Raw genomic sequence first — 26,689 nt, 5'->3', positions numbered from 1 at the left:
ATTTGTTAAATCCATTAACTGATTTTTTGCAAGTAATATGTAAAAATAACAAAACAAACATAGCATTGCACATCAAATTTTAAAATAACAAAACTTAAATTAATAAATTTAATAATTATCATTTAGTTAGGAGTTTAAAATTCTAAAAATTACAAAATTTGAAAATGACCAAATTAATATATATATATATATATATTAAATCCACAACTTACTCAAAGTATAAAGTATAATAACAGAATTTGATCTATTACAGAACATACAAAATGAAAAATATTCCTCCTAAAACATACATTTATATTTGGCACTCTTATTTATTCAAATTCAAATAGCATAAAATAAATCTCACTAACATTTATTTGTTTTGGTTAAACAATTATTCTTCTAATTTTTAATTTGATATAACTGAGTTGTTAACCGGAATTATAATACTAGTAGTTTGATCCACGCATTAGGTACAAAATAGTTTTAAAACTCGTGGTTAGTATATACTTTTTTAATGAACTTACAAAACACGAACAATTAATCATTGGACTCGCTCTGATGGATATATTGAGAAAAAAAACGAACATTAATGATACTTACCCAAAAACAAACCAAAATTTAATTTCTGGTGACGAGGATAAAGACATGATTATCAGTGAGATTAATAAATAAAGGTTATTAGATGGAAAAAAGCCAATTGCGTACAACAGAAATGGAAAATTTAGATGATTACAAGCATTTGCAACAACCACTATAAGATATCAACGACATGCGTCCTCTGCAATTACCAAAGTGTTGTACATTTGGATTTGGTCCCACGTTGTGAAGACGAATAAAATAAAATCAAAATATATAAATATATTTCATCTTCCAAAAATGTAATCAACTAAGGCGTAGCAGAAGATATTAAATCATCAACTTATGATGTCATCTATCGTGTTTTAGTCCCAATATTCTGTGTTGAAAGCAGGAAAGATACAGCATACAGTGTCCAGGAAATGAAGATTGAGTGAGTAATCAAAGCTTTAAGAGCAAGCCAGATGATTAAATCCAGGTGTTGATATTTACAAATGACTTCTTATTATATATATGTAGGCAAAATTATTGTTACGAGATGCAGTGAATGAGGAAAATCAACACGAGATTGTCATCTACTGTGTTCTATACATTAGCTCTCAACATATAAATGTGTAGAAAGACCTCCTGTACACCCGAATTGAATATATACTGCATCCCACACTCACAACCCACACTTTGAGAGTAGGATAGGATTTCCCAGCAAGTCAGTTTTTGAACATACATTGATACTTATAAGTTAAGAAGGTGCGGTTATGGACGGATGTTGAGGAAGCCGAAGACAGAAATCTGGACGATGTACATGGTTATCAGTTTCTTGTCCACTCTCACCAGTCACCATGCCCGCTATGCTCTTCTTCTTCTTCTTCTTCTTCTTCTTCTTCTGCATCCCAAAGAAATTTTGCGTATGAAGCCAGGAGAAAACTGCAGAAGATCACACATTAAGTTTCAGGAGTTCCAACAATGGAAGTAGAGCGTTGAAATAGATTGAATTCAAAGAATCCATCAAGAGCTTTGAAACTTGCAAAAGCTTCAGGCAAATAGTTGGTCTATTTGGATCTTATAGTATTTAGATGCCAAGAACATATAAAATAAAGTAATTCTTTTGATAAATTGGTGCTTTTTTTGGGGGGGGGGGGTATTTTACCAGTCATGTGGGGAAGCCTGAACAGCTTGATCAAAGTAAGTTTGGGCTCTATGAGCATCCTTTTGGTTTTCCCAAATTAGAAGAGCATAGAGTGACAAAACATTTCCATCATTAGTATTTGCCAAAATTGCTCGCTCGCAGTACTCCTCAGCTCTGCCAAAATCCCCTCTAATCTGCAATCAAACAACACGTGAATCAATGTAACGAAACCAAGATGTAAATTCAGACAGATGAAGTTGTTTGTCAGATCAAGAACCCAACAAGAGTTTTCCGTCCTAAGAATTTATGCCTTACCTCTTTCAAAAACTTGGCATAATTCCCAAGAAAAAGCGGATTACCAGGATTTGCTTCAATCATTTTCTGGTAGTAAACATTAGTGCTGTCAGTCTCAAATAACCCTGAGCCGCCGCCACCACAATCATCTCCAGGGCCGCAGATACTACCACCATCCGTCACATTACTAACTTCATCATCATCCACTACTCTTTCTCCCAACTCAGAAATTGAAAATAGTGTTTGGATGGAACAAGACTTGGGTTCTGACTCTTGTTCTTGGTCATCACTTTCCTGCTCTGCTTGTTTGTGGAGGTCGAGAGAGTGCGGTGTTGGTATCATGGGTTTGCCCTCTTCTTTTCTTGGTTTTGGGATATTGAGTTGTTTATGTTTATGGTCATCAATGGAAGCTGGGGTGTACAAAGAGACTGATCCGGATCTTTGGAGAATGGGGAAGTCGGGGTCTGGTGATGAACAACAGTCTTTGGAGTGACATAACCATGAGTTTAAGATTGGTGTCGATAAGCTTCTCATGAGCAGCATTTCTTTCTTTCTTTTGAATCACAAACCCAACTAACCATATGGAAATTTCTACAAGCGAACCAAATTTGATATTTTCTTGCAATAAGTAACAAAGTATAAAGTGAGAGATTCTATATATATGATTCTTGTAAGGATTTATGCAAGTATCTGTTTCAAAGTGAGAAGAAGACTCGACAGGGTTTGGGTTTGGGTTTGGGTTTGGGTTTGTCAAGGAGGAGACTTCTCTGCTTACAACAGCAAATAGCTAACTGGGATTTAAAGAAGAAGAATAAAGAAACTGCGTATTATTTGATCAGATCCACCGGATAAGCATCAGCTCAATCCATCAAAAAACGACAAATATCCCAACAACCCTACTTACTTTTCCATGTCTTGATACTTCATGCTTTGATAAGATAATTTTATTTGATGATGATGATGATGATGATAATAGTATTATCTAATCTCGCCCTTGTCACGAGCTACACTTCCAAAACCATTTAATTAATTCATGAATTTAGTCAACTTTTCGTTTGTTATTTATATAATACAAACCCAAGTTTGAGATAATTAAATTTAAAATAAAATACAAAAATTCAACTTATTTTTATTAGTTAAATAAACTTAATCGTGTACCTTAAATACTTCATTTTTATCTCGAAAGGTTTTAAAAGTAAAACTTGACATACAATTAATACTTCCCACTAAATCCATTAATTTAAAACAAGAAAAAATAATATCATAATATGCCGTATGAAATTTATATAACAGACGAAGCATTAATCCACTCAAATTTATTCAGACATCTAATATATTAGATACAATTATAACTTATAAAACCAATATGATCGCAATATGGATATAGGTATAGCAGATCGATTTCCGACTTACAGGAACACCTGGAGTGGGCAAGCCACACTGTGGGCGGCGCATTACCAATCACCATCACCATCACCATCATTTGACATCTTAGCTTGCCCAAAACTAGGTCGACACGTGCCCTTTGCTTTTCACAGATAACACACACGAACAGATCGCTATCTTTAACTTGTTTCCAGGGAAATCCACACCACCCCATCCGAAAAACGAGTCAGATTTGGGCAAAGATTTTTTTTTCTTACCCGATCAATTGAATCCTATCTGAATTTCATTTAAATATAAAATTATATATTTTTTATTTTACTAATAACAAAACAGTAAAACGAGGGTCAAATTTGAGCCCAAGCTGTAGAGTATTGCCGTCAATGGTATTTCTTATAGATTTATATCAAATCTACTTTTGTCTACCCTTACCTCGTATGCATCAACGTTAGACAAACAATGGTCTTTTGTCAAATCTTCTGTCCATTTCACATTACTCAGCTGGTTTTATATTAATAAACCCTAAAATACGAGACCAATTCAAGCAGTCTTACTACCTACTTGAACCACCAAATTTTCCATTACTCCTAGTCCTAGACCACCTCCCAAGAATACAATCAACTAAACCCTTCCCCTTCCTCCCCTAACAATGCTGTAATTGAACATGAAACAAAACATCAATTCTCCGAGTCTAATTAATCATATGAATACCTCGTCCTACGTACAAAAAAAGCTGCATACATAACAAAGCTATGTTATCTACACCTTTTTTATTTCTAAAATAACTATTGCTAGACACGCATGTCTAATATATATAGATATGATTCTCCGAATATTAGAACATCTTTAAGGAAATTGAGCATAAACATGTCAAAAGCCCATCCATATCAGACACTCACCTCTGGTCCAAATAATATCAGTCAAGTACGTAGCTATTTGACCTGACTACAGCTGCATTAAAAGGGAGTAATGTTGAAATACAGCTTCTTGAAAAAGTATTGTTGATCTTGATATTATTGCAATAACTAATAACAGCTTTTGTGCAAAATCTCAATCATAATCTAATTGGTTAGCATCTCCACCATGTACTCAAGGAACAATAGGCCTGATATACATAAAATTTATAAATTCAATAAACGGCAGCAAGAAACGACTAATAGATTTTCATATTAATGCCATCTGATTACTCATGTAGCAACTCACTCTTATGATGTCTAATTAGGCATAAGAGTAACTATTATTGGGATTGATTTTGTAAGCAACATAGAAACATCTACGTTACCTGGATTCAAGATCAAGTATTGGATATCAATACGTAACCGACATAGGTATGCTCAATTTTTTCTAAGTTCTTTCATATATTTTTAGGAGCCGTGCCAGTGTATCTGAATATGTTGTAAAGGAACAGAAGTCAGATAGGATTCTTAAGGGAAAATAAAGAGTACCAATAATGCAGAATAACACTCACGTCAACAAGTGAATTTTTTCTACTCATGGTGACAAATAACGGTACATAAAAAGCAGTAAATGAATCTGTTAATCTACAACAACAATGGAAACTACAAACAGCAGCAAGCTACATTTGATCTTAGAGAGTGAAAGAAATATGGAATTGATTCACTAAGATGTTACAGGAAAATGTTTCCTTAACATAACAAAACCAATTGGAAATGGAAGAAAACAATTACATATCCATTGTCTATATTCGTGATGTATTTCTTGTATATATTTGCATGTATATAGAATCAAAATCTTACTAGCTTATCTTCTAAATCGAGACCCTTTATCTGGTCTACCAGAATTCCCCCCATCCCATGCAGAGGACCAGAAGAACAGAGACACCCAGAAAAGGACAGCAAAGAAGATCCGCACTTGATCTTGAAATTTTGATAACTTTCCTGCAAACTCTGTTCCATGAAAAAAGATCATAAGACGCCACCTTCTAAGCAATTTAAAATGCAATAAGCAAGGAAGAAAGAGTCAAATCCAGCCAATTACATGCAAAGGAAAAATATGGGTACTTCTAATTCAAATCTTTTCCATTACCATCGTCAAAACAAAAATTTCTCATCAGTCGCTTTTAGTCTCTGCATTTATGGATGATGTCCAAAATTAAGCACTAATGCTTATTTGTTTCAACAATTATATTATTTTGTTTAATAAACTACATTCCGGAGGAACTTGAAATACAATTGATAAACTATGATTCTCTCTCTTTATTTCTTTTTTCTTTTAACAATAAAAAAGAGTAACCTTGCCAATGTTTTTCCTATACAAACTTTCACTCTCTTTGTCTACGCTAAGCTTGAATTTACATTGATATATCTGCAATTTAAAGAAAAAAAAAACAGAAAGAAAAACTAAGCAATTAAAACTAGAAGGACAGAACCTCAACATAAGAAACCTAGGCTTAACCTAACACTCCGATTTCCCCATGCCCTTGGCCTCCTCTTGCTCAAAAAGAGTCTTCAGCATAGTATGTCCACTCAATTTCGGTTGTGAGTATTGAATATGGATATGTGTGCATATTTGAAAAGCTTGAAGGATCATATCCCGTACTCATATTAGAGGAATAGTTTTTGTTTTAGTCGACAAAGCCTAAATTTTGAAGAATTATTTATAAAAACAAATTAATCTGAGTTCAAACGCATGAATAAAATTACCAAAAATAAGAAAGCGGATTCAGAAGGCAGTGGAAACCTGGGGGAGGAGGCGGGTCGGCGTCAGGTGGTCCGGGGCCAGCCGAAAGACAACGTGGCGAGCGCATCTTGGAATTGGACCGGAGGCGGACAAGGAATGAGGGACGATGGGGATCAAACTTCCGGGGAAAGATCAACTGTTGAAGCGAATCCGAATGGAAGCTTTTGGAATTGGAATAAATGAAACAATAGTGATGGCGCCAAGGAGACGAAGCACACAAAGTGGTGGTCATTACCATTTCTAAGGTATCGACGCCAAATGTCTGAAATTGAGAAAACCATCAGTATATAGTAATGGGCTTGAACTGCGTGGCTCAATTTCTGCTTCGGGACTCATTATTTTTATTCATCTTCTCTTTCAATTTGAGCCTACCTCTTATCTTAATTTTTTTTTTTAAAAAAAACAGTTTTATATAATTTTAGTTAAATTTTTAATTTTAAAATCTTATATCATCCCTTTATTTCTTATTATTCTCTCGAAAGTATTTCTTTATTCTTAAATTACATTTAAATTTCACTACTTCAAGCATATACCCTTGGGGGAAAGGAAATTGAAATTTATGTTTGATGTATTGATTTTTAGTGAATAAAATAAAATCATTTTGGTCTTATCACTAGATGGATTTTATTTGCTGGTTTATTTGGAAAATGAAGCTTGAGGTCATCCTTGGTAGTAAGTATGTAGATATTAATGGGGTCATTTGTAGAATAAAATCTAATACTCCATAATATATGTCAGTCACCATATTTAACATCGAACGTCTTATATTTCATATAGTCGAACTTGCTACTAAAAATAGATGGGAGAATGTGATTTTAGAAATTGATTTTCTTATTGTCTTATCAGAAACTAAAAAAAAAGATTATGAGAGAAGTTGGAAGCTGAAACCAATTTTGAAGAGGTTTAATATTTCGAAAAATCAAGTGAATAACTTTTGAATCTAAAAGATCATAAGAGATGCTAACAAAGCTACGGACTGAGTAGCTAAGCATGCTAAAGTGGGGATGTGTTTGGAGGATTGAATTCATCACCCACTATTTTCTTTGGTGTTTATCTTGAACAATGATGACTTGTCAGCTCCGGCTGTTATCTAATTTCGGATTCGGCCTAACATTGGTAGAGTTGATTTTATGTCTACTCTTTTAATTTTGTTAGGCACTTATTTCCCCTGCTGATTCATTGGTGTTTTTTCTTTGTTGCTGATAATGTAGTGCTTTGTTTATTCAATCAAAACATGAATGTGTTTTTTTGAAAAAAAACTAATAATAATAACATCATTTTATTTTTTAACAATTATCACATTTGATTAAGTACATTAAATATAAAAATTTAAATCAGACAAAATACTGGTTAAATTTTTATTAGCAACATATGTTCAAACTGTTTATTTTCCCATTTCAGTTTCATACGGAAACACCCAGCATGGCAAACAGAGGTACTAAGCAAGCAAGTTCATACATGAAGGTATCAATTGATTGGAACTTGCTTCACATCCTTTTTGGGTTGTTCAGTTCTAGGGACGATGATAGAAAGCACACCATCCTTCAACTCAGCCTTAATATCATCGACTTTGGCATCATCAGGCAACACAAGGCTTGTATTATAGTAGCCATAGCTCCTGGCAGACCAATGCTCATCGCCGGAACCTTCTTCTTCTTCTTCCTTATGCTGCCCTTTTATGTTTAGAACCCCATCATCAATTGTGATCTTTACATCCTCTTTGGTTAACCCCGGCATGTCGTAATGCAGTTTGTAGCAGTCATCTTGCTCTTTTACGCGCCCAATCAACTGGGATGGTGTCATATTGAGGCTGTCGAATAGCCTGTTTATGTTCTCACTCGCTTGCAACAGTGCATTCCCAAGGCCTGATGGGAATAACTCTTTTAAGAACCAAAAAAGGAAAAAACAAAAAAGAGTCAGCTGAGAACAAGATAAGAAAAAAAATGAAGAATTAAACCAGGAATTTGAAATCCATGAGATTTACCACCATAAAGGGGAGGAGCATAATCATGTTGTTTATTCCTCCAATTCCAAAGACTCCTCCTGTTTTTCCTCCTAGGGAAAAGCCTGAATTTCTTTTCACCATCTGACACGGATACTTGTTTTTTGTCATCAGAGTCCTTATCAGTAGCTGTTGCCATAAACCTCTTCAGCATCTCACCATTCCACCTCTGCCTTTGCACCCCACCAACGCTCCTCTCTCCAACATTATGACCCAAAAGAGATGATGAAGAAGATGACAGCCTTGGGTGCAAATTTCTCAAAACCAAACGAGCCAGTGCCATTGTTGGTTGCGGAGATAGATGGTGAGTTTACAAGCTGCTACGCGGGCAAACTTAGAATGGTTGTACTTTTGTTTGTTTCCTGTTTTATCTTTTGTTGTTGGTGTCCAAGTGTTTGATGTTGAGGGAGGAAATTTAAGGCAAATCTTATACGTGTGTTGGACGATTGGAGTTTGGAGGAGTGTTCTGCGAGGTTCTAGGAGGTGGTGGAGACAATCCCATCAACAGATTGATAGACAGTTGAGAGGATTTTTCCTGGACCTTCTCAAACATTTTATAACTGTTACTCTTGTGGAGTGTTCCAGAGGAAAAGAAATCAGATGCTTTCTAGTTTCTCACTTTGTAAGATATTTTTTATCGTTTTTTTTCCTTTGGAAAAATGATAAATTTAGATAACAGTATTTAATTATTTCCACAATCTCTCCCTGTGATACCCTTGGGTAATGAATGAAAGTATAAATGCCTTGCCTAGAGAGTCTCATTTCTAGCAAATAGCTTCTAATGCTTGTATGTAATCCAGGCCAGATGTAAGTCAATAGCTCCGATTTAAGTAAAGGTAAAATAGGGCTTAAGCTCTCATTATTTCATCCTAATCACACACACAACTAATAGAAACTGAGTCATCGGTCCTTGACAACTAACATAATTTTCACAAAATAAGAAACAGTCTCTGAAAGGCGAGAAAGGTCTGAAAGGTGAGGCATTGCCTGGACTAAATGAATCTGTAAAGTTTTATCCTTAGCTAGTGAAAGGGAAGATCATAGTTATTGAATTAACAACTCAAAAACTACCTGGAATAAATAGTTGACCCCGCCCCAAACATCACATAAATTTTGGATTTGTCTCTCGTCCTTCAGATTCCAATCTAACCAACACGAAGATCCTGAGGGACTAGCTATATATCTTGGACTTTTGAAACTAATGAAAGCGTAATACTTTCTGATGGGACATATGGTCACAACTTATCACTAACCTATGGAAGAAATTTGGCGAAAAAAACAAATTGCTGTCTCAAACACCTGAGGCAGCCAGCAATTTTTTGGATTAGTTCCAATGCAATACAATGCCACGTTCAAAAAGGTCCATTCAGTTGGTGGGAAAAAAAACAGAACATGGGAAACCGCAGGTAAGCAAGACCCTGCAATTGCTACAATAGACATACAAGCGAGGCTAAGCTCTAGTGCGTTTTCCCTATGGGACCAATAAAAATGTTACAGCAAGTAAGATTGATATTAATATCTAACCATCTTCCAAATGCAGTTTTTATTCTGTTGCTCAGTCATACAATCCTTCCTGCTCCCAGACATCCACAAGAAAATCTATCATTTCCTGTCAAATTTCAGGAGAATGCAAATCAGGTAAGCAAGCACTTTATGATTATATGAGTTCGGTGGAGATGGGACTTACAGAAAGAGGAATAGGCTGAGGGAACAGCTTGTTGCTTCCAAGTAAACTTTCATAAGTTGCATTCCAACTGCAAAGCCAGAATCATTTAACCATGCAGAGCCAATTAGAAAGGGAAGTTCCTAAATGATTAGGGGTTATATCCCAAAAGTGATTTTCCCTCACCATACACAAAATTCTGTTTCAACTATAATAACCTAAGATACAGGTTCTACAATGGCAAGCATCTGGATTTTTGCTAAAACCAGGATGCTAGACACAAGTCTTAAGAAACCAAAAAATAATGCAAGCATTATGAATTATTGACATACACGCATTAACCTTCTTTGTTTTCCTTCTCTTTAATCTTCAAATCTTATGAGCTATGGAAATGAATACTAGGCAAATAAATATCAACATACGTGGAAAACAAAGTGAACTAATGGAGAAATCCAATGTCAACTAGTGAACAGAAAGACAAAGATGTCATAGACAGTAAATATAAAAAGGGACCTCAATTTTATGGTCGCAAATAAAGCATAGTGACAAAATATGATTCACACAGCCAGCCCCACATAGGAAAGGTTTGGTAGCAAATGGAAGAGAATTCATAGGAAGAATAGAACTTGAAGATCTTAAAACAATGGGAATTTAAAAAAACACTAATTAACACTAATTTAATACATTCTGATAACAACTCACTTTAGTTTCGGTTCTCGGGCCTGCTGAGGCTGATTTTCAGACTTCTTGTTTCCTACCCACAGCTGCCTAGTCTGGTTCCAGAGAATAAGGCCTGCATCCAAGAGCAGCAGTAAGTTGGAGAAAACGCAGCATTATCTTGTTTAGTGCCAAAAGTGGTCTGAACCGGACTATCCAGATTCCAGATAGGCGGTATCCAGATGTCAGATATATTAGTCCAACACCAACCAAGGTAACCCTTTGTTTTCTCACTACCAACCAAAGTAACTTAAGAACAGAGAACTTGCCATGATTTACAAATTCGGAGGGGCCATTAGCACTTGCAGCATTGCCATTTGGATCAAGTGTCTGGAGGCTTGTGCTGATTGAGGAGATGCTTCCCTGTGACTGCACAGCACTGTTATCCATATCACAAGTGCTAGTGGTCCAGAAACCTTCTGATATACTGGGTTTACTCAATTTCTGTCCTTGAAATTTTAATCCTTTTGATGACTCATTCACCAAGGGATTGAAAATGGGCCTCGTACAGCATCCTAGACAACCACTGCTCTGTTACAATCACGGATAATCAAATAAATGATTAGTACCATACCAAAAACTCCGAAGTTGTGCCAAATATCATGATAGAAAGTTCATTAGTAAGACACAAGATCATATTCACATAAATTCAGAGGGACACATTGAACTTATGCCAAGTACAATAAACATCTTGGCAAGACATCTCTTTCAAAATGACAAAACTTGCTAAGAGGTCATAGGGATTAGAGCACCACCTTAAATAGCCAAAAAGTACATAGTACAATAACAACAATAAAGCCTTCTCCCATGGTGTAGAGTAAAATTTCACCATTTTGTTCTGTTTAGGACTAACATCCCAGGTAAAATAATAGCAAAGTCCTTTTCAATGGTTTCCACAGATGTACTAGTTGATCTCAATCTACCTTTTTCTTAACGAGTACTCTCCATTAAATCACATAACCTAACAAAAAGCATTGATAAGCATTTTATCTCAAATGTTCAAACTAATTTAAACATGCCTCTAATGTTAACCCATATTGGTACCATCCAAATCTGTTCTGACTGTGTCCATTTTCTAGTCCCAACGTTTTTGCATATCCAAATGCCGACCAAAGAATCCTCATATCAGCCACAATAACCTTTTTTCGTACATATCAATAATTGAAAACCCAACAGTAGCTATCACAAAACAATGTTGATCTTTAAGATGCCTTGTAGAAGTTTCACTTGATCTTAAGAAGTATGTTGCATATGTAACTTCTAAAGCACTTCTTCATTTTAGCAATTGTACTTGTGGCTCCTTTGGTTGACTTCTAGAGTGATGCCATCATCATTTGACATGATTGGGTCAAAGTATCTGTTCAATTTGCAATAGGTTTTGCTCTCCATGTTTTATAGTTGCTCCATTAACATTCTTTCTTTTGTGAACTCACAATCCATGTACTCTATCTCAGACCAACTTGACCAAAAACATTCCATTCTAATGTTTCCTTACAGAACTCAAGTCCATGTTAGCCCTTGACCAAAAATATTCAAAGGTGATCCACGGTACAAATCTATTACTAAGCAGAGGTATTGGTCGCATTATTACATCAAAACTTCAACTTCTTGGAACAAAGCTAAGTAGGTATAAACCTACAATAAATGCTCCCTAAAGAAGTAAGTGCTGGCAGTTTATCTGAAAACTAAACCAATCAAAACTATGACTGGAACCATTCATTGACCTTGAAAATTGATGCCCAGCATTGCAGCGGGGTTACCAAGATAAACATCCCTTGATAATGGACTCAACACTTCTAACACATTTGAAACTGGGAAAAGTGGTAGGGCATTCTGAAGTCCTTATGTTGCCGTATCTTATCAACCTCAATAAAAAATCATTCACGTTCACTCAATAAAAGAAAAGTTATCCACTAAAATAAAACCCCTAGACAACATTGCAAAATTTCACAAATTATCAATGCTAATAAAGAAGCGCATACACTTCATGGCCATATCCATCAAAAACTAAATGGACTTTCGTATTTAGTTTCAAACAAAACCATAGTGGTTTGCAGAACCAAGTGCTACAACAAAAACTTATGATCATAATTAAAGAACCAAATGAGCATGGAATTCCTTAAGTAAAAAGGGGTCAGGATGAAGCTTATGTCCGAATTGAATGGGTTTCAGTACTTCCCATCAAAATGTTTACAAGTAAATGGTAAATTCAAAACAAAAAAAAAATGTGAGGAATAAAATTTCCCTAAGCAACTGGGGAAAGAATCAATAAAAACGGCATAAAACAACAAAATCGTATGAGGGGGAAAAAAACAGAAAACTTACCCCATATATACAAAACAAGAACTAGCAAAAGCTAAAAGAGATCTGCAACTCAATGGAATCTGATTTCCTGAAATGAAAGACCAAACATTGAGGAAACAAAAGTTAATCAAATTCATGGAAATGGAACAAAAACCCAGTAGACATAACAATATATATATATATATATATATATATATATATATATATACATATTTGATTGATTCTTCTTGGGAAAGAAAACAAATTTACCTGTGTCAATTTGGGTTTTCTTTGTTTTATTCAGCGTCTCTAGTTGCTCGAAAAATTGCCCTTCCCTGATGATGCCTTTTTGAGTCTTATTTTTCCTCTTTTATTATTGTTCTTCTTCTCAGTCTTTCTTTTCCAGCAACTTGGGCAATTTGAAGGATTAAAAGAAAAAAGAAAAAAAGCAGAGCTTACATAGACCAAAGAGTTCTGTTTAAGCTTTCCTTATGCTGAAGTGTTCCTTTTAACCCTTTTTTTTTTTTTTTGGTAATAAGTCAACAAAATACAAAGTTCCATATTTTGTTTTTGGTGGACCTTTTTTAAATATTAAAAAAAAAACCCTTAAAAACTTATTGTTATTTCTATGCTATTATTTAAATTTTATCTTAAAAATTATCTTTTCTTAAAATTGAATCTTCATGTAAGAAATTAAATTTGATAAAATAATAAGTAATTAACAAATTTGGGAATTTATGAAATAAAAAAATGAGAATGAAATTATCATAATTTTTAGAAGTTCTTTTTAACATTAGGGTATTTGTTTGCATATAAAATGTTTTCATTGTTTTACTGTATTTGTTTGGTGAAAATTAAATACCAAAGCAAATCATTCTTCAAAAAGTAAAATCAAAATTTTTTTTAAGGAAAATGTCTTATCAATTTTTTTGTCCGTAAGACATTTTTTTAAATTAATAAGGCTTTGTTCAGTATCTTCACTGTCGAAGAAACAAAAAGGGAAAGCTCAGAGCAACAAAAAGGAAGCTCTATTCACTGTCGAAGTAAAACAGTCCCTTATATTCTAATTTTTTATTTTTTATTATTTAGTCCTTAAAATCCAAATTTTTACTAGTCTACAACTTAATTCCTCAAAATCAGATTTTCTTGTTCTAGAGTTCAGTCCTAAACTTCGTTTTGTACAATTTTGTAAAAGTCTCTTTTCTAAAATTTCCAGATTTTATAATTTAATCCTTACAGCAAAAATTGTCAAAATTTCCAAAATTTAGTATTTGATTTTTGAACAGTTAAACTTTCATATTCTATTTTTCAAAATTGTAAATTCTCAAGTAATGTAAATTAGTCCTAAAACTCAAGTTTTGAAGTCTTTATTATTTAACCCTTGTAGTTTCAAACTTTACTATTTTATGCTCAACTTCCCAATTTTTCATATTTCATAATCATATAATTTAGTTACTAGTTACTACATCAATGTTTCAAATTTTACTACTCATACCCTTAGAACTTGAAAATTTACAAATTTTATAATATTGTCCTTACTTCAATTTTTATCAAGTTAAATCATTTTTCAACTAACTCATCCAAATAATATTCAAAATAAATATTTACCACTTTCAACTTAATTAAACATAAATTTATATTCCTTAATATACTGAAATTAACAATTAAGCTTAATTAAGATTAATTAAAATCAAAACATGATTAATTGAAATATAACTAAGCTCTCTGAAAAAAAACTCAATTAAACAATGAAAATATAATAAAACCTCAAATGTATATTTGTTTCGTTGAAAACAACTTTTTAAAAATATTTTGAAATCTACCAAACAATGAAAATATTTTGCAGATCCATCCAAACATTAGAAAATATTAACTTTTCAAAAAACTAAGTCATTTTCTATAAATTATTTTCTGAAAAATATTTTCATTGAAACAAATGAACCTTAACCTCATTATAGGTTCTTATCATATTTGTTCTTTTTATATAAACTCACGTGCTCCTATATTAACAACAATAACAATGGCAAATAAACTAAGAGCCGATCAATAAAAATTAATTTTAAATTTTTTATAACTCACACGCTATTAACAGAAATAAATTACCGTCGCACCATGACTCACACACCATAGTTTTATTGAAGTGAATAAAATACAGTAAGATTTTACTCCTCCATATGCAATAACAGTTCTCTATTTGTGAATATTAAATTTGAATGGTATTTATATATAAACATATATATAATGCGAGTTTTAGTTTAAATATTTTTTATTTATAAATTTGCATGTTGAAATAGTTTAATTTTATTTTGTAATTATTTTTGGAATATTTTAAAACACACTTATTCAATTATCTTGCAAAACATTTAATTATTGCAATTCTAAATTAATATTCTTGAAAATATTAAAGCCTTATTGGACTACTCATCCAAGACGAAAAAGAGGCCCGTGTTAATGTGGGCCTCTTACAGCGATATAAAAATTAATTAATATTTTATTTTTAGAAATGTTGCTTATTGGTTTAATGTATGAAGTTATGTATAAAATTTGATTTTATTTAAGTTTTGTAAATAATTAACACTATTACGGTTATAATCATTATTTTAAATTTACATATTACATGCACAAATAATTATACTTATCTAATATAAAAATAAATTGATATATTTATTTATTTTAATATTTCGGTTGAATAAAAATCAAAATTTTATATATATATTTGGACCAAAACTAAAGTTGAATGTGTATAATTATATAAAATTAAAGTTGATATATCAAATTATACAACTTATATATAATTTTAATATTCCCGTATTTTAATATAGAAGAATTATATTTGGCATAGCGAATATGCCACCAAATAACAATTGCCCTGCAATTGAATAGAAACATTTAAATAATCAAAACCAATAAATTCACCATCATAACGGTGGGCTACAATCCGACCAAACACTTAGACGCTTATTTTTGACCATTTTATTCATCATTTTCAATAATTAAAAAGTATGACCATAAAGTTTAGGGTTTGTTTGTGAAACACAAAATAATTGATTGAAAATATAATTATTAATTTTGTAGTTATACTCTCTTGTAATTATAAATATTTGTAAATTTTTAGGCGTATTTGATTGATAAAGTGTAATTATATCGTAATTATCTATGTCTTGTTTGATAGTATAATTTGTAATTATACCGTTACATAATTTATATAATTTTTAAAAATATTAATTACTATAAAATTTTCGTGAAAAAATTTTAAACAACAAAATTTAAAATCAAATCATCATATATATTATTAATCTAAAAAGTAGTTGATAATGCAATTGCTAATAAAAAAATAAAACATGATATGCAAATTTATCTAATTGTCCTGGTATATATTTGTTGAGTTATTCTTTTTTTAATATTTAACATATGCTCCTTAGCATCATGTGTTGGTCCTTGATCGAGTTTATTATCATCTGAATATAAATCTGCATCATTAAGATTATCAAGAAATCTCATTTTTCCATGTACTTTTCGAAGTACAGATCATCTCAATTCTACCTATGATTGAAGTTATGAAATATACATGTTCATAGGATCAAACATTATCTATTTATGTTATACTAATGTGATGTTGTTAATATTAGAAATAGTTTACTAGAACAACAAATGTCTTTCCAACCACATTTTGAAGCTTTAAATGTTTTAAATTAAAGAATTCACAAGCTATCTATAATGATTGTGCAGTACCATTCTCTCAAATGATATTATACTTATACCTTCATGATATAGTACAAGAAAATCTATTGTATTTGCAAAATTAGCACCAACTTTATAATATTTGGGTTCACTTGTCCAAATATTTTGTAGTTTTAATTATAAAGATTTATATAAACTTAATTTGGATAAAGGCGAATGGTAAAAAAAAATTAGAGAAAGATTTATGCTAGATTATATCCTTTTTATAATACGTAAATCAAGTAAAATTATATAAAATTATATTATATAACTTTTATAAATAAGGTTTTATAAATTATCTAATAACTTTCGTAACACTTATTATAAAAATATAAAATTTTTCATAATTTTATTTTTATAAATAAGTAGTGATAGAAAAGCTATAGTATTTTTTATGAATAAATTTATTATTTTTACAATATAAAATAAATTATGTCCGTACTTCTTGATTATAAAATTCTATAAATAAATATTTTATAACATTTTTATAACATGTAAATTATTTTATAATAATTTTTGACTATAACTTTAATTTTTAAGATTTAAATAATATAATTTTTGATATAATTTTATAAAATACACAAATTATTTTTATAATATAATTTTTGGGATTTATAATGTCATAACCATTTCGAAGGCCCATATGTATTCATGCATATATTATATATAATTTTATAATTTGTATTAAAATAACTTTTAAAATTTGACTTTAGTGTAATTGTTTGCATGATTACTTGAATTCTCACATCTCACGGATAATTGGAAAATATAATTGAGACACTTCAATTACATCAAATTCAATTATTAATTTATGATTGGTATAATGATTCAAATTATTAATATTTCTTTTAATTTATTTTAAACTTCAAAATTTTAATTAATTATATGACATAATGACTTATTTGGTTCTCTAACTTTATAAAAAATTTATTTTAGCTTTCTATTCGATCATTCATCTCTTTTAACCGTTAAACTTATATTTTTTTGTCAAATCACTCTAAGATGGACGAAAAAGTTAACATTTTTAACTTTACTTATGTAACAAACACATGGATTGCCACGTGGATGACACATAAATATTTAGTTAATTTTTAAAATTTCAAAATTAAAATAAATATAAAAAATATTTTAATAGTTTTTATAAATATGTGATTTCTTTTATAAATTTATAATATTTGACGCAATAAAAATATGGTAAATAAATTATTTAAAATAAACTTAAATTACCATGACAAAGACACGTCATAAATAAAAATATAAAATAACATAATATTAACAAGTTTGTTCACATCGTCTACACTCTACACCAATAAAAAATTATCATCTTTTTTTACAGTTCAATTTATTTTCATTAAACAACTTTAAATATTATAAATTTACAAATTAAAATTTAAACAATTTTTCTTCCAGCCTTCAATGTATATTATTAAACAATTTAAATTTGAAATATATTTTTCTACTTGTCAATAAGTATTAACCCATACATCAACAGTGATAAAGATAGATATGGGCTGATTGGTCAAATGAGGGGGGCAAAAATGGGTGGGTCCTTTTTTTCTTGTAAAACTGACGCTCACTAAATCTGAATAATTGAGAAAGGCAGCCAGCATGGTGGCCCCAGGCATAGCAATCAATCTTTGCCAAATTAACCAATCCAAAACTTACACTACTGTTAAACACAAAAAGCTAGATGATTAATGCGGTCCATTTACTTTTGTTTGGCCCAAATTAAATCACGAGATAAAATCTTGTGGGTCAAAATAAATTGAAACCACTCGTATAAGCAAACATTAAATATGGTATTGCTTTGTCAATTTGCAACTGGCTTCTTCATTTTAATCTTCTTTACCAGATTTTTATGCTGCAAAATATCGACATTCAAAAGTGCAGATTAGGAATATGACCATATAATTAACTTACCTGTGCTGTTTATTTACCAGAATTAGGAATTAATTAATCAAAATATTTAACTTTTCATTTGTAGATTTCTAAACTAAAGGATGAGTCCAGACAAAATATTGATGAAAACAGTTCATACTTGACAAAACTAAAAATATTTTCTTTTCTTTACTGATAATTACAAATAATTTTTATTTAATTTACATTTTGAAAAATATGTAACTTTGGTTTTAAGTCTTTCGTAGTATAAATATATCAATTTATTTTTGATAAATATATTTATTGTGATGCAATATATAAATTTAAAATGAGATTATGTTAATAGCACGCGAAAATTTAATTAAAATAAAATTATATATAAAAAGTATTAGATAAATTTAATGTTCATCTAAGTTAAGTAAAAAATAATGTGTAGTTTATGATTTATAAAGTTGGATAAAATTATAAAAAGTCAAAAAGGATGAAATTTACAACAGTAATATATTTTTTCCCGACATTTTCATTACTTACATTCTACCAAAGTGGCTTTTTTTATATTAAAAAAATGAAACTTTTTTTTTCCCAAAATTTAGAAGCGAGTTAAAAATCAATAAGAACTCTCCATTCTATGGAAACGAACACGATCCCTGAGAATTCCATTGAATAAAGCAATCCTGTTAGGCGGCATTTCATTTCTGCAAAATCTATCAACTTCTGCTGCTTCCGCCATTATCTTCTTTCGTTGTTCTTTCCTATACTCTTCTCCATTCCCATTTGTTTCCTTCACATTCTCAGCGAACTGCACTTTTTTCTTCTTTTTATCCCTTTTCTTCCCCTCTGACAAAATCCACCACCCATCAATAACAAAAATATGTCATAATTTAACAACAAAAAAGGAGAGTACATATATATATATATATATATATATATATCTAAAGAGACCCCATTAGTGTATACCTGAAGAGATGCAAGGACGAAGAGTTTGCTTAGGAGGAGGCAAAGCCTTTTGCCTCGAAAAAGTAAGGAAAATCACAGTGCTGGAGACAACCATAGCAGTAGCTAACACCAGACCACTTTGTGAACATATTCCTGAAGACATAGTGGCACCACCACACACCAAACTGTCACTAAGAAACCACCAAAGAAAGTTGCAGTTAAAGCTGTACAACTAAGTAGAGTAAGATTTCACCAAAAATAAAAACTAAGTAGGTAAGACGTGTAGGGAAATTTTAAAATAAAGTGGGTAATTGAGTTTCTATATATAGATTGAAAAAATAAAATGGGGGGGGGGGTTATTTTTTGAGGAAAAGAAAAAGGTCGAAATGAAGAATGTGGGGATATTTGAGATCTTAAAGAAAGAAAGAAGGAAGAAATAGGCGTGAGAATCTGGAATTCTCTGGCGTTCTTCTTATGGAGTTCGGTGTGGGATTTGGCATTTTATAAAATAAGTGCACCACACGGAGAAGGCAAAATGGAAGGGAGGAGGAACTTTTGGAGGACATGGGACAACCTGTGCTCATGGCCTTCTAGAACACTGAGTCAATGGTTTTTTTATATTAAAAATATTTTATTGAGAATATCAAATAATTAATTTTATTTTTAACAAAAAAATAATTTAACTCAGTAAATTAAATCATATATATCATTAATTCATCGAATTTTCTCTGTGTTGAATATTTTAACAGAACAAAGCATGCAAGTATCGATAATTGCTACATATGATGAAAGGCTCTGTTTCTGACAATCATTTATCAACTGAGAAGCTCTAGCTATTTAATTAAACAAAAACAAAATAAACCAAAATTTTTGTAATTGCTAGAAAAAAAAAAGCATACATCTGTTTTCGTGACATAGAAACCATAAATTTTAGAAATCTATGTGATTTTTCGACAAGTCACAAATCTTTGCCAACAAAAATCAGTATGTGGATAAAATGTAGTGGTGAGAGAGATCAAATGATGGAGGCACGGAAGATGGGAGAACCCACCAGTTGGGCATAGCAGCAGAGCACCATGTGTCCAATCAATCATGTGAAATCAAGACCCGGCTGGTGTACGATTTTGACACTCTTACACGCGTCCCCTCCTTTTTCTGCAATTCAGTCTCACTGTCTTTAGATTAACTGGCATTTTCTCTCCGAAAACCAAATAATAAGCTTATACTTTTCAAACTGGAACTATTTAAAAATAATTTATTTTGGGTAAAAATAGACAATTTTCATTTATTACGACATAATCCTTGTTTCCTGAAATTCAGATTGATTTGTTTGGTTCCACGTGTTTAATGCTTGTCGAAACAACCAAATTTCAATTTGTTATATAGAAAAGGACGTGAAAAATCAAAAACAACTATTTACGTTTCACAAGGTCGCCCAATGGCGAGTAGACATTTGTCGTTATATTTTCAATTCTCTATTAAAATAAAATTGATTTTGCAAAGCAAGTAATGATGATGTAGTAAATACCAATGGGGTAAAGTTGCTTTTTTAATGCGTAAATTATATGTAGACTTTTAATTTGAATTTGTTGTAGTATAAGTCGTGCATGTGTGAATCTAATTTAGATTTATTTTAATTATAATTATTTATTATTGTACTAGTAACATAGAAATATAATTATGTATCAATATGTCATCTATTTAAATATTTTTATGAAATTTTAATTAAAAATGATTGCGTTTAAGAGTAATAAATTAATATTAAAATATTTTAACTAAACCCCACAAAAATTATTTATAAGATCTTAAATTATTGAGAGATTACACTTCAAAATTTTATAAATAATTTTCTTTTATTCATCTTCAACTTTAAGATGTTATATAATTGTAAATTAAGTCGAAATTCTATTAAAAAGAAAAATTAAAGAAGTATTGAGATAAATTTTATAAAATTGAATCATCATTTTCACTTAACTTACACTAATTTAATTTAGCTAACTCAAACAAACATGAATTTTATAGATATAACTTCAACCTAAGCGTTCAAAAAACCTAGCACAAAAAATTAGACACAACAAATAGAATTATTGTTGGGGTGAACGCCCAATGCTACTGCAGTTGCACCAATAGCCGAGGTTAGAAAAATTGAAAACTTGATTGTAAAGGTGTCCGACCCACAATTTGTTAAACTTAATGTTAATAGTAAACCTGGTGATTTACTCTTCATGTATAAAATATTATCATATTCTATGGATGTTTCAACATGTCACAAATGGTTTTATCGGCACTGTCCTTCCAAAAACTGCCAAAGACAGAAAAAGCACATCTATTGATGCTATTGCCAAGTAGGATCTCATGGATATTTCCGATGGATTGGAGAAAGATGTGATGTAGACGTTTTATATATACAAATAATACAACGAATGAGAGGGAAAACATTTGCAGCAGCAGCATCGCAGAATATGCATATTCTGCAGTGTAGGTAGAATATTCTGGTTTTGCAATGGACAGCATCAAATAATATTCTACCTCGTAATCTTCATTGCTCCAAGCTTCCACCCAAAGTAATGCCTTTCTAAAGACATTTTATATACAAATCCAGGTGTGCATGAATATCCGCTTAGGCTCTTCACCAGTTATAGGAACAGTGAGATAGAGATGAAACACGGAAAAAAACATCGAGCGGAGGTAGCAAAAAGCTTACCTGAGTGGCGAGACGAGTTTATGTCTTACAAGGCATTGAAGAGGGAAGTGAAACTGATAAACCCCATTCGTTTTAATTCAAATGGAAAGAAAAGGTCAAGATCGTGGCCAACTGAAGAAATGGGGTTTGCCCTGTTACTCGCCAGGGAACTTGATAAGATCAATACCTTTTACATCGACAAAGAGGAAGATTACATAATCGGATTCAGGGTATCATATTGATTCTTTCCATACAATTAAATCAAAACTTTGTTTCTTTTTGTGTGTGTGTGTGGAATTGTGCAACAAGTACATTTTGGCTTGAAATAAATTAATTGGTTTTGGGCGTTTCATCTCAGGAGCTGGAAATCAGGGCTGAAAACGTGAACGGTAATGAAGAAATGTTGGAATTGCAGAAAGAAATTTTGGGTTTTCATTCAGAGATGGTGATGCTGCTACATTACAGTGTCATTAACTTTGCAGGTAGATATACCACCTACCCTTTTTAGTCATGTTGATTAGTATTGTAAATCATAGGTAATCAGTAGCTGAGTTAAGTGTCATTGAAGACGAAATGAAAATTATCAATCACCATCGATTAAGAGAGCTGAAATAGTAATAGGCAGAATTAATTGTAACCTAGAAAAATGAACATGGTTTAAACAGGGTTGATGAAGATCGTGAAGAAGCACAAGAAGCGGACGGGTGCCTATACTTCAGTTTACTCATTCTACATGCCAAGAGTTCTTCAACAGCCATTCTTCTCTACCGATTTGCTTTACAATCTTATCAGAGGATGTGAAGAAATACTTGACCGTCTCTCTCCCCCCAGTCATCCCTAACGCCCAATCTCATTCAACACAAGCAAGAAAAATTCCATATGATAGATTATAGATTTCATTTCAAGAACATGAACCAACTGTTATGATGTAATACTATCCAATGTAAATAGGACATGGGAAACAACAGCACAGATTGAAATGCTATGGATGCTATTAAACGAACAAAGACAAGGGAAATGTCCAATGTAATATTGGTTCACCAGGGTGTCTTTTAATGACCAAATTGGTTCTATTTCTATGCAGTGACATCTGAGTAAATATTTGATAGATATGGTGAGCTTTTCTTACAAGACTGAATAGTGAGAAAAGAAGAAGAAGTAAAACATGGATTTATAAGGATAAAAGATGAAGAGATTTCTGAAACTCTGTATTTTCTTGGGTAGATGAAAAGCAGAAACATATGCACATGAATGAGCTGGGAAAACATTTGTCATCCTCTCCTTTGGACCTTTGTTAATTAGTACCCCTTTTCAACTTAGTTGGTAGATTCGGTTATTTTAAATAATTTTTAACACAATAAAAATATAAGTACGAAGATACTGCCAAGATAATATAGGACAATGAAAAGGGGACATTAATTTGGATCAAACTTAGAACAGTACAATGTTGTGATATTTCTTTTTTGCCTTTCACTCAAAAGACTCACCTACCCTTTCTTTTTACTAGAAAGCTCGAATTGTATTTACATTCAATATTTGGTTAAAATATGCTGTTAGTCACTGTAATTGTACAAAATTTCAGATTTGATCCTCATGCTTTAAAAGTTAAAAATTCAACCCTCCTACTTTTTCAATTTAAAAATCTTAGTCCAATCATCATAATTAGTTGGTAGTTTCAGTCAAAATTTGTCTATTTTATATATTTAATTTATGTTATATGAGGGCAACCTAATTAATTTCCAAATTGACAAATTTTGATAGAAAATACTTACGATTTTAATGACTGGACTGATATTTTAAATAAAAAACTAGGAGGACTTAAATTTTAAAATTTTAAGGGTAAGGACTAAATATAAAAAATTTTCAAAGTACAGGGGCTAATAGCATATTTTAATCTAAATATATAATTTTTGGTCAATGATTTAGATTATATATCCGGTAGGAGTTTGTTACCCAGATAGATGCTAGTTTTTCTCCTCTTCACAGAAAATAGTGACTTGGAAGATGATGAGAGCAGTGATCTATTTGCTCCCGTTGACTTTCATCTTCTTCACCATAGCTGATGGTAAGCGCATCCTTCCACTGCTTCAGCCTCAGCCTCTTGAATCCTTCAAGGTCAATGCAACCCAGGTATGATTATGTCTCCGATTAGATTGATCTCTTCCTTCTGCTTCTTTTCCAACTCATTCCACTAATATGTAGCATTTCCCAAGTGATTAATATCCATACATGCCTTGAAAACATCTTCGATTATGAGATTGTTTTGGTGAGAGTTTGTTTGAGCAAATCTTGCTGGGAAACTTCAGTGTTACAGATTCCCCTGTTCATGAAATTTCCAGGAAGTTTATGAGGGAAAAGACAAATATAGTGTCAGTTTTTATGGGTTGTTTCATTTAACTTCTAAAACATACTGTTTTACATCGTTCCTTTGATAGAATGTGGGGAGCTGCACTTACACAGTATCAATAAGGACAAGCTGTTCTTCAACTACCTACACAAGAGATCAGATCAGTCTTGCATTTGGCGATGCTTATGGGAATCAGGTATGTTTTAATTGCCCTTATTGGACCATCACATTTCAACTGCTAAATGCTTTTTCAGTGGAATCAATGAAATTGGTAAGGGGGGGGGGCATTTTCTTAAAACAGAGTATTGTTTGAATTGAATAGGTGTATGCACCAAGGCTGGATGATCCATACTCGAGAACATTTGAAAGCTGTTCAACTGATACATTTCAAATAAAGGGTCCTTGCACATACCAGATTTGCTATCTTTACCTCTACAGGAGTGGATATGATGGTTGGAAGCCAGAGAGCGTGACTGTGTACGGATATTATACCAAAGCTGCCACATTTAATTACAATGTCTTTATTCCTAATGGGGTTTGGTATGGCTTTGATTTCTGTTATAGAAGGGGTTCCGCATCTGCATGAACAATGTAGCAAATTGTGGGGGGAGGTTCAGTTTGTGAATCTTTATTCAGGGATTTGGAGAAATAAGTTTCTTGTTTGAACATTTTGGGTAATAATGAGTAATGACTTGTTTTGCAGCGGTGATTGGCATTTATGTGGTGAGTGCTGAATGACATTATTGCTTCAAGTGCTTACAGCCTGTAGTGGGGACAAAATCCCTCTTTTAAGACTAAAATGGTGATAAAATTGAGAGTGGCAAATACAATAGAAGAGGAAGTCTATAACTGTGCTTACATTGCATTTCATACTGAAAATACCAAATTGATACTGAACAAAGTAGGAAATTGTTTTGGGGGGGGGGGGGGGAGGTTCAGGTTGTGAATCTAGTGTTTTTGATTTATTGGAGCTTTATTCAGGGATTTGGAGAAATAAGTTTCTTGTTTTAACATTATTGGTAATAATGAGTAATGACTTGTTTTGTCTGAGAAAAAAAGGCCGTGAAAAGATGCAGCGGTGATTGGCATTTATGTGGTGAGTGCTAAATGATATTATTGCTTCAAGTTCTTACAGCCTGTAGTGGGGGCAAAATCCCTCTTTCAAGACTAAAATGGTGATAAAATTGAGAGTAGCAAATACAAGAGGAAGCCTATAACTGTGCTTACATTTCATTTCATACTGAAAATACCAAATTGATAGTGAAGTGTGACAGGGCGCACTTATTGGTATAAACAAATAAATTATAATTCAAAAAAAAATTATTAGGCTTTACTTTAAAAAATACTACTCATAAAATACATGGTACAAATAATGATTTAAGATTTCAATATATTTTCAGCAAGTAGAAAGCATATCACTTACGAGTCAAAGATAAAAGTAACACATATGAGATATTTCTAAATTGAACTAAATTGTGCATTCAAACTCTCAATCTAATCATTACATCGCTTATTTATAGGGTACAAAACTTCAACTGTAAGAGATAAATGAAATTATCATAAAATTTACTTAGATAAAAATATTATAAAGACTCTTGTACTAGTGTCATGGATTGCGCAAGGGAACCCGCAACCATGACACATTTGATTGATCCATCTTGTTCACGAGGGGTCACATGGCCCAACAGGATTAACACGTTGCTTGGAGAGATTAAATGTCCATCTACAAAGCATGACAAATATGAGACATAATCTTCGAAAATATGCAATCGTAGAGGATTTATAATCTTAGAAGATTTGATTCTATAAATCTTAGAGATTTGATTTTGTAGTTAGCTTTTAATCTTGACCATTGATGTACTTTAATTTGTACCGTTGAATTTGGGGAGGATTAACAATAAATAGAGGCCTCTCCTCCTCATTATAATCATTTCATTCTTGAGTAATAGAATTCTTTGGGAGCTTTCACTTAAAACTCTTGTGCTTTTGCCTTTTATTGAGTTGCTTTCGCCTTGCATTGGTGCATTAGTGGGATTTTGTGAGAATCCTCAATTTCGGGAGTTAGACTGACTTAGACGTATTTGAAGCAAAGAAATCATTTAAGGCCGCACAGATTGTGAGACTAAAGATCTAGCGCTGTGACAATAGAAGGTGGATTGTAATTTTTTCCCTCTACTCAAAAGAAGGCAATTAGCCCTTATACGTTAGAAAACATGTGCAAATTGACCATTCTTTAAAAAATTTCATTCATATGTTTAGTTAAGTGATGATTTGGCTTTTTCACTTTTTTTTATGTAAGTGATTTGGAAATAAATGATGAGTACCATGGAAGCTCCAATATTAGGAGTTAGTTTGCATTTTATTCCCTCTACTAAAAAAATGACAAATCAGACACTAAC

The 26,689-nt window shown here is 31.9% G+C and overlaps 7 protein-coding genes across 9 annotated transcripts; 2 read left to right on the top strand and 5 right to left on the bottom strand.

Moving 5' to 3' along the window:
• Positions 1 to 1,039: 1,039 nt before the first annotated feature.
• On the bottom strand, positions 1,040 to 2,861 carry LOC105769892 (uncharacterized). Its single transcript, XM_052631595.1, has 3 exons — positions 2,000 to 2,861; positions 1,706 to 1,878; positions 1,040 to 1,482 (listed from the first exon to the last, which is right to left on the bottom strand). Exons 1-3 carry the CDS (start codon positions 2,519 to 2,521, stop codon positions 1,386 to 1,388), a joined length of 792 nt encoding a protein of 263 aa, XP_052487555.1. The 5' UTR covers positions 2,522 to 2,861; the 3' UTR covers positions 1,040 to 1,385.
• Positions 2,862 to 4,942: 2,081 nt separating this feature from the next.
• On the bottom strand, positions 4,943 to 6,401 carry LOC105769891 (uncharacterized). The gene is made up of 2 exons (XM_012590843.2): positions 6,062 to 6,401; positions 4,943 to 5,268 (listed from the first exon to the last, which is right to left on the bottom strand). The coding sequence occupies exons 1-2, from the start codon at positions 6,297 to 6,299 to the stop codon at positions 5,123 to 5,125; spliced, it is 384 nt and encodes a 127-aa protein (XP_012446297.1). The 5' UTR covers positions 6,300 to 6,401; the 3' UTR covers positions 4,943 to 5,122.
• Positions 6,402 to 7,389: 988 nt separating this feature from the next.
• On the bottom strand, positions 7,390 to 9,184 carry LOC105769782 (26.5 kDa heat shock protein, mitochondrial). Of its 2 annotated transcripts, none has more exons than XM_012590641.2 (2): positions 8,046 to 9,184; positions 7,390 to 7,941 (listed from the first exon to the last, which is right to left on the bottom strand). In XM_012590641.2, exons 1-2 carry the CDS (start codon positions 8,344 to 8,346, stop codon positions 7,529 to 7,531), a joined length of 714 nt encoding a protein of 237 aa, XP_012446095.1. In that variant the 5' UTR covers positions 8,347 to 9,184; the 3' UTR covers positions 7,390 to 7,528. The 2 variants fall into 2 exon arrangements, with proteins under 2 accessions (XP_012446095.1, XP_052487463.1); XM_052631503.1 differs by having other exon boundaries at positions 8,049 to 9,184.
• Positions 9,185 to 9,328: 144 nt separating this feature from the next.
• LOC105769783 (uncharacterized) lies at positions 9,329 to 13,229 on the bottom strand. 2 transcript variants are annotated; one of them, XM_012590642.2, is made up of 6 exons: positions 12,997 to 13,229; positions 12,769 to 12,835; positions 10,713 to 10,969; positions 10,429 to 10,519; positions 9,751 to 9,817; positions 9,329 to 9,672 (listed from the first exon to the last, which is right to left on the bottom strand). In XM_012590642.2, exons 2-6 carry the CDS (start codon positions 12,771 to 12,773, stop codon positions 9,619 to 9,621), a joined length of 474 nt encoding a protein of 157 aa, XP_012446096.1. In that variant the 5' UTR covers positions 12,774 to 12,835; positions 12,997 to 13,229; the 3' UTR covers positions 9,329 to 9,618. The 2 variants fall into 2 exon arrangements, with proteins under 2 accessions (XP_012446096.1, XP_012446097.1); XM_012590643.2 differs by having other exon boundaries at positions 10,713 to 10,974; positions 12,997 to 13,227.
• A 5,509-nt stretch (positions 13,230 to 18,738) lies between these two features.
• On the bottom strand, positions 18,739 to 19,812 carry LOC105765793 (uncharacterized). Its single transcript, XM_012585042.2, has 2 exons — positions 19,282 to 19,812; positions 18,739 to 19,161 (listed from the first exon to the last, which is right to left on the bottom strand). Exons 1-2 carry the CDS (start codon positions 19,421 to 19,423, stop codon positions 18,932 to 18,934), a joined length of 372 nt encoding a protein of 123 aa, XP_012440496.1. The 5' UTR covers positions 19,424 to 19,812; the 3' UTR covers positions 18,739 to 18,931.
• A 2,060-nt stretch (positions 19,813 to 21,872) lies between these two features.
• LOC105770568 (SPX domain-containing protein 2) lies at positions 21,873 to 22,784 on the top strand. Its single transcript, XM_012591825.2, has 3 exons — positions 21,873 to 22,173; positions 22,302 to 22,425; positions 22,609 to 22,784. Exons 1-3 carry the CDS (start codon positions 21,919 to 21,921, stop codon positions 22,782 to 22,784), a joined length of 555 nt encoding a protein of 184 aa, XP_012447279.1. The 5' UTR covers positions 21,873 to 21,918.
• A 1,101-nt stretch (positions 22,785 to 23,885) lies between these two features.
• LOC105770569 (embryo-specific protein ATS3B) lies at positions 23,886 to 24,992 on the top strand. The gene is made up of 3 exons (XM_012591826.2): positions 23,886 to 24,073; positions 24,379 to 24,486; positions 24,613 to 24,992. Exons 1-3 carry the CDS (start codon positions 23,948 to 23,950, stop codon positions 24,874 to 24,876), a joined length of 498 nt encoding a protein of 165 aa, XP_012447280.1. The 5' UTR covers positions 23,886 to 23,947; the 3' UTR covers positions 24,877 to 24,992.
• The last annotated feature ends 1,697 nt before the right edge of the window (positions 24,993 to 26,689 follow it).

Source organism: Gossypium raimondii, chromosome 5, assembly GCF_025698545.1.
Source record: "Gossypium raimondii isolate GPD5lz chromosome 5, ASM2569854v1, whole genome shotgun sequence".
NCBI classification, from domain to species: Eukaryota; Viridiplantae; Streptophyta; class Magnoliopsida; order Malvales; family Malvaceae; genus Gossypium; species Gossypium raimondii.
Note: the sequence above shows the minus strand (reverse complement) of the source record. Positions and strands in the feature narration are given on the sequence as shown.

Bases quoted from the DNA above. Each gene is read 5' to 3' on its own strand.
- LOC105769892 (XM_052631595.1), bottom strand. From the start codon at position 2,521: ATGCTGCTCATGAGAAGCTTATCGACACCAATCTTAAACTCATGGTTA. The intron at 1,879-1,999 runs GTAAGGCATAAA...GTTTGATTGCAG, and splicing joins ATGCCAAGTTTTTGAAAGAG to ATTAGAGGGGATTTTGGCAG. The intron at 1,483-1,705 runs GTAAAATACCCC...GATCTTCTGCAG, and splicing joins CAGGCTTCCCCACATGACTG to TTTTCTCCTGGCTTCATACG.
- LOC105770568 (XM_012591825.2), top strand. From the start codon at position 21,919: ATGAAACACGGAAAAAAACATCGAGCGGAGGTAGCAAAAAGCTTACCT. The intron at 22,174-22,301 runs GTATCATATTGA...GTTTCATCTCAG, and splicing joins ATTACATAATCGGATTCAGG to GAGCTGGAAATCAGGGCTGA. The intron at 22,426-22,608 runs GTAGATATACCA...TGGTTTAAACAG, and splicing joins CAGTGTCATTAACTTTGCAG to GGTTGATGAAGATCGTGAAG.
- LOC105765793 (XM_012585042.2), bottom strand. From the start codon at position 19,423: ATGTCTTCAGGAATATGTTCACAAAGTGGTCTGGTGTTAGCTACTGCT. The intron at 19,162-19,281 runs GTATACACTAAT...GGATTTTGTCAG, and splicing joins TCGTCCTTGCATCTCTTCAG to AGGGGAAGAAAAGGGATAAA.
- LOC105769782 (XM_012590641.2), bottom strand. From the start codon at position 8,346: ATGGCACTGGCTCGTTTGGTTTTGAGAAATTTGCACCCAAGGCTGTCA. The intron at 7,942-8,045 runs GTAAATCTCATG...GGTTCTTAAAAG, and splicing joins TGCTCCTCCCCTTTATGGTG to AGTTATTCCCATCAGGCCTT.
- LOC105769783 (XM_012590642.2), bottom strand. The intron at 10,520-10,712 runs GCAAGTTCTCTG...TCTTGGATGCAG, and splicing joins CTCCGAATTTGTAAATCATG to GCCTTATTCTCTGGAACCAG. The intron at 9,818-10,428 runs GTGAGTTGTTAT...CTGGCTTTGCAG, and splicing joins GCCCGAGAACCGAAACTAAA to TTGGAATGCAACTTATGAAA.
- LOC105769891 (XM_012590843.2), bottom strand. From the start codon at position 6,299: ATGGTAATGACCACCACTTTGTGTGCTTCGTCTCCTTGGCGCCATCAC. The intron at 5,269-6,061 runs GTTTCCACTGCC...TTCATGGAACAG, and splicing joins CGACCCGCCTCCTCCCCCAG to AGTTTGCAGGAAAGTTATCA.
- LOC105770569 (XM_012591826.2), top strand. From the start codon at position 23,948: ATGATGAGAGCAGTGATCTATTTGCTCCCGTTGACTTTCATCTTCTTC. The intron at 24,074-24,378 runs GTATGATTATGT...TTCCTTTGATAG, and splicing joins TCAAGGTCAATGCAACCCAG to AATGTGGGGAGCTGCACTTA. The intron at 24,487-24,612 runs GTATGTTTTAAT...TGAATTGAATAG, and splicing joins GCGATGCTTATGGGAATCAG to GTGTATGCACCAAGGCTGGA.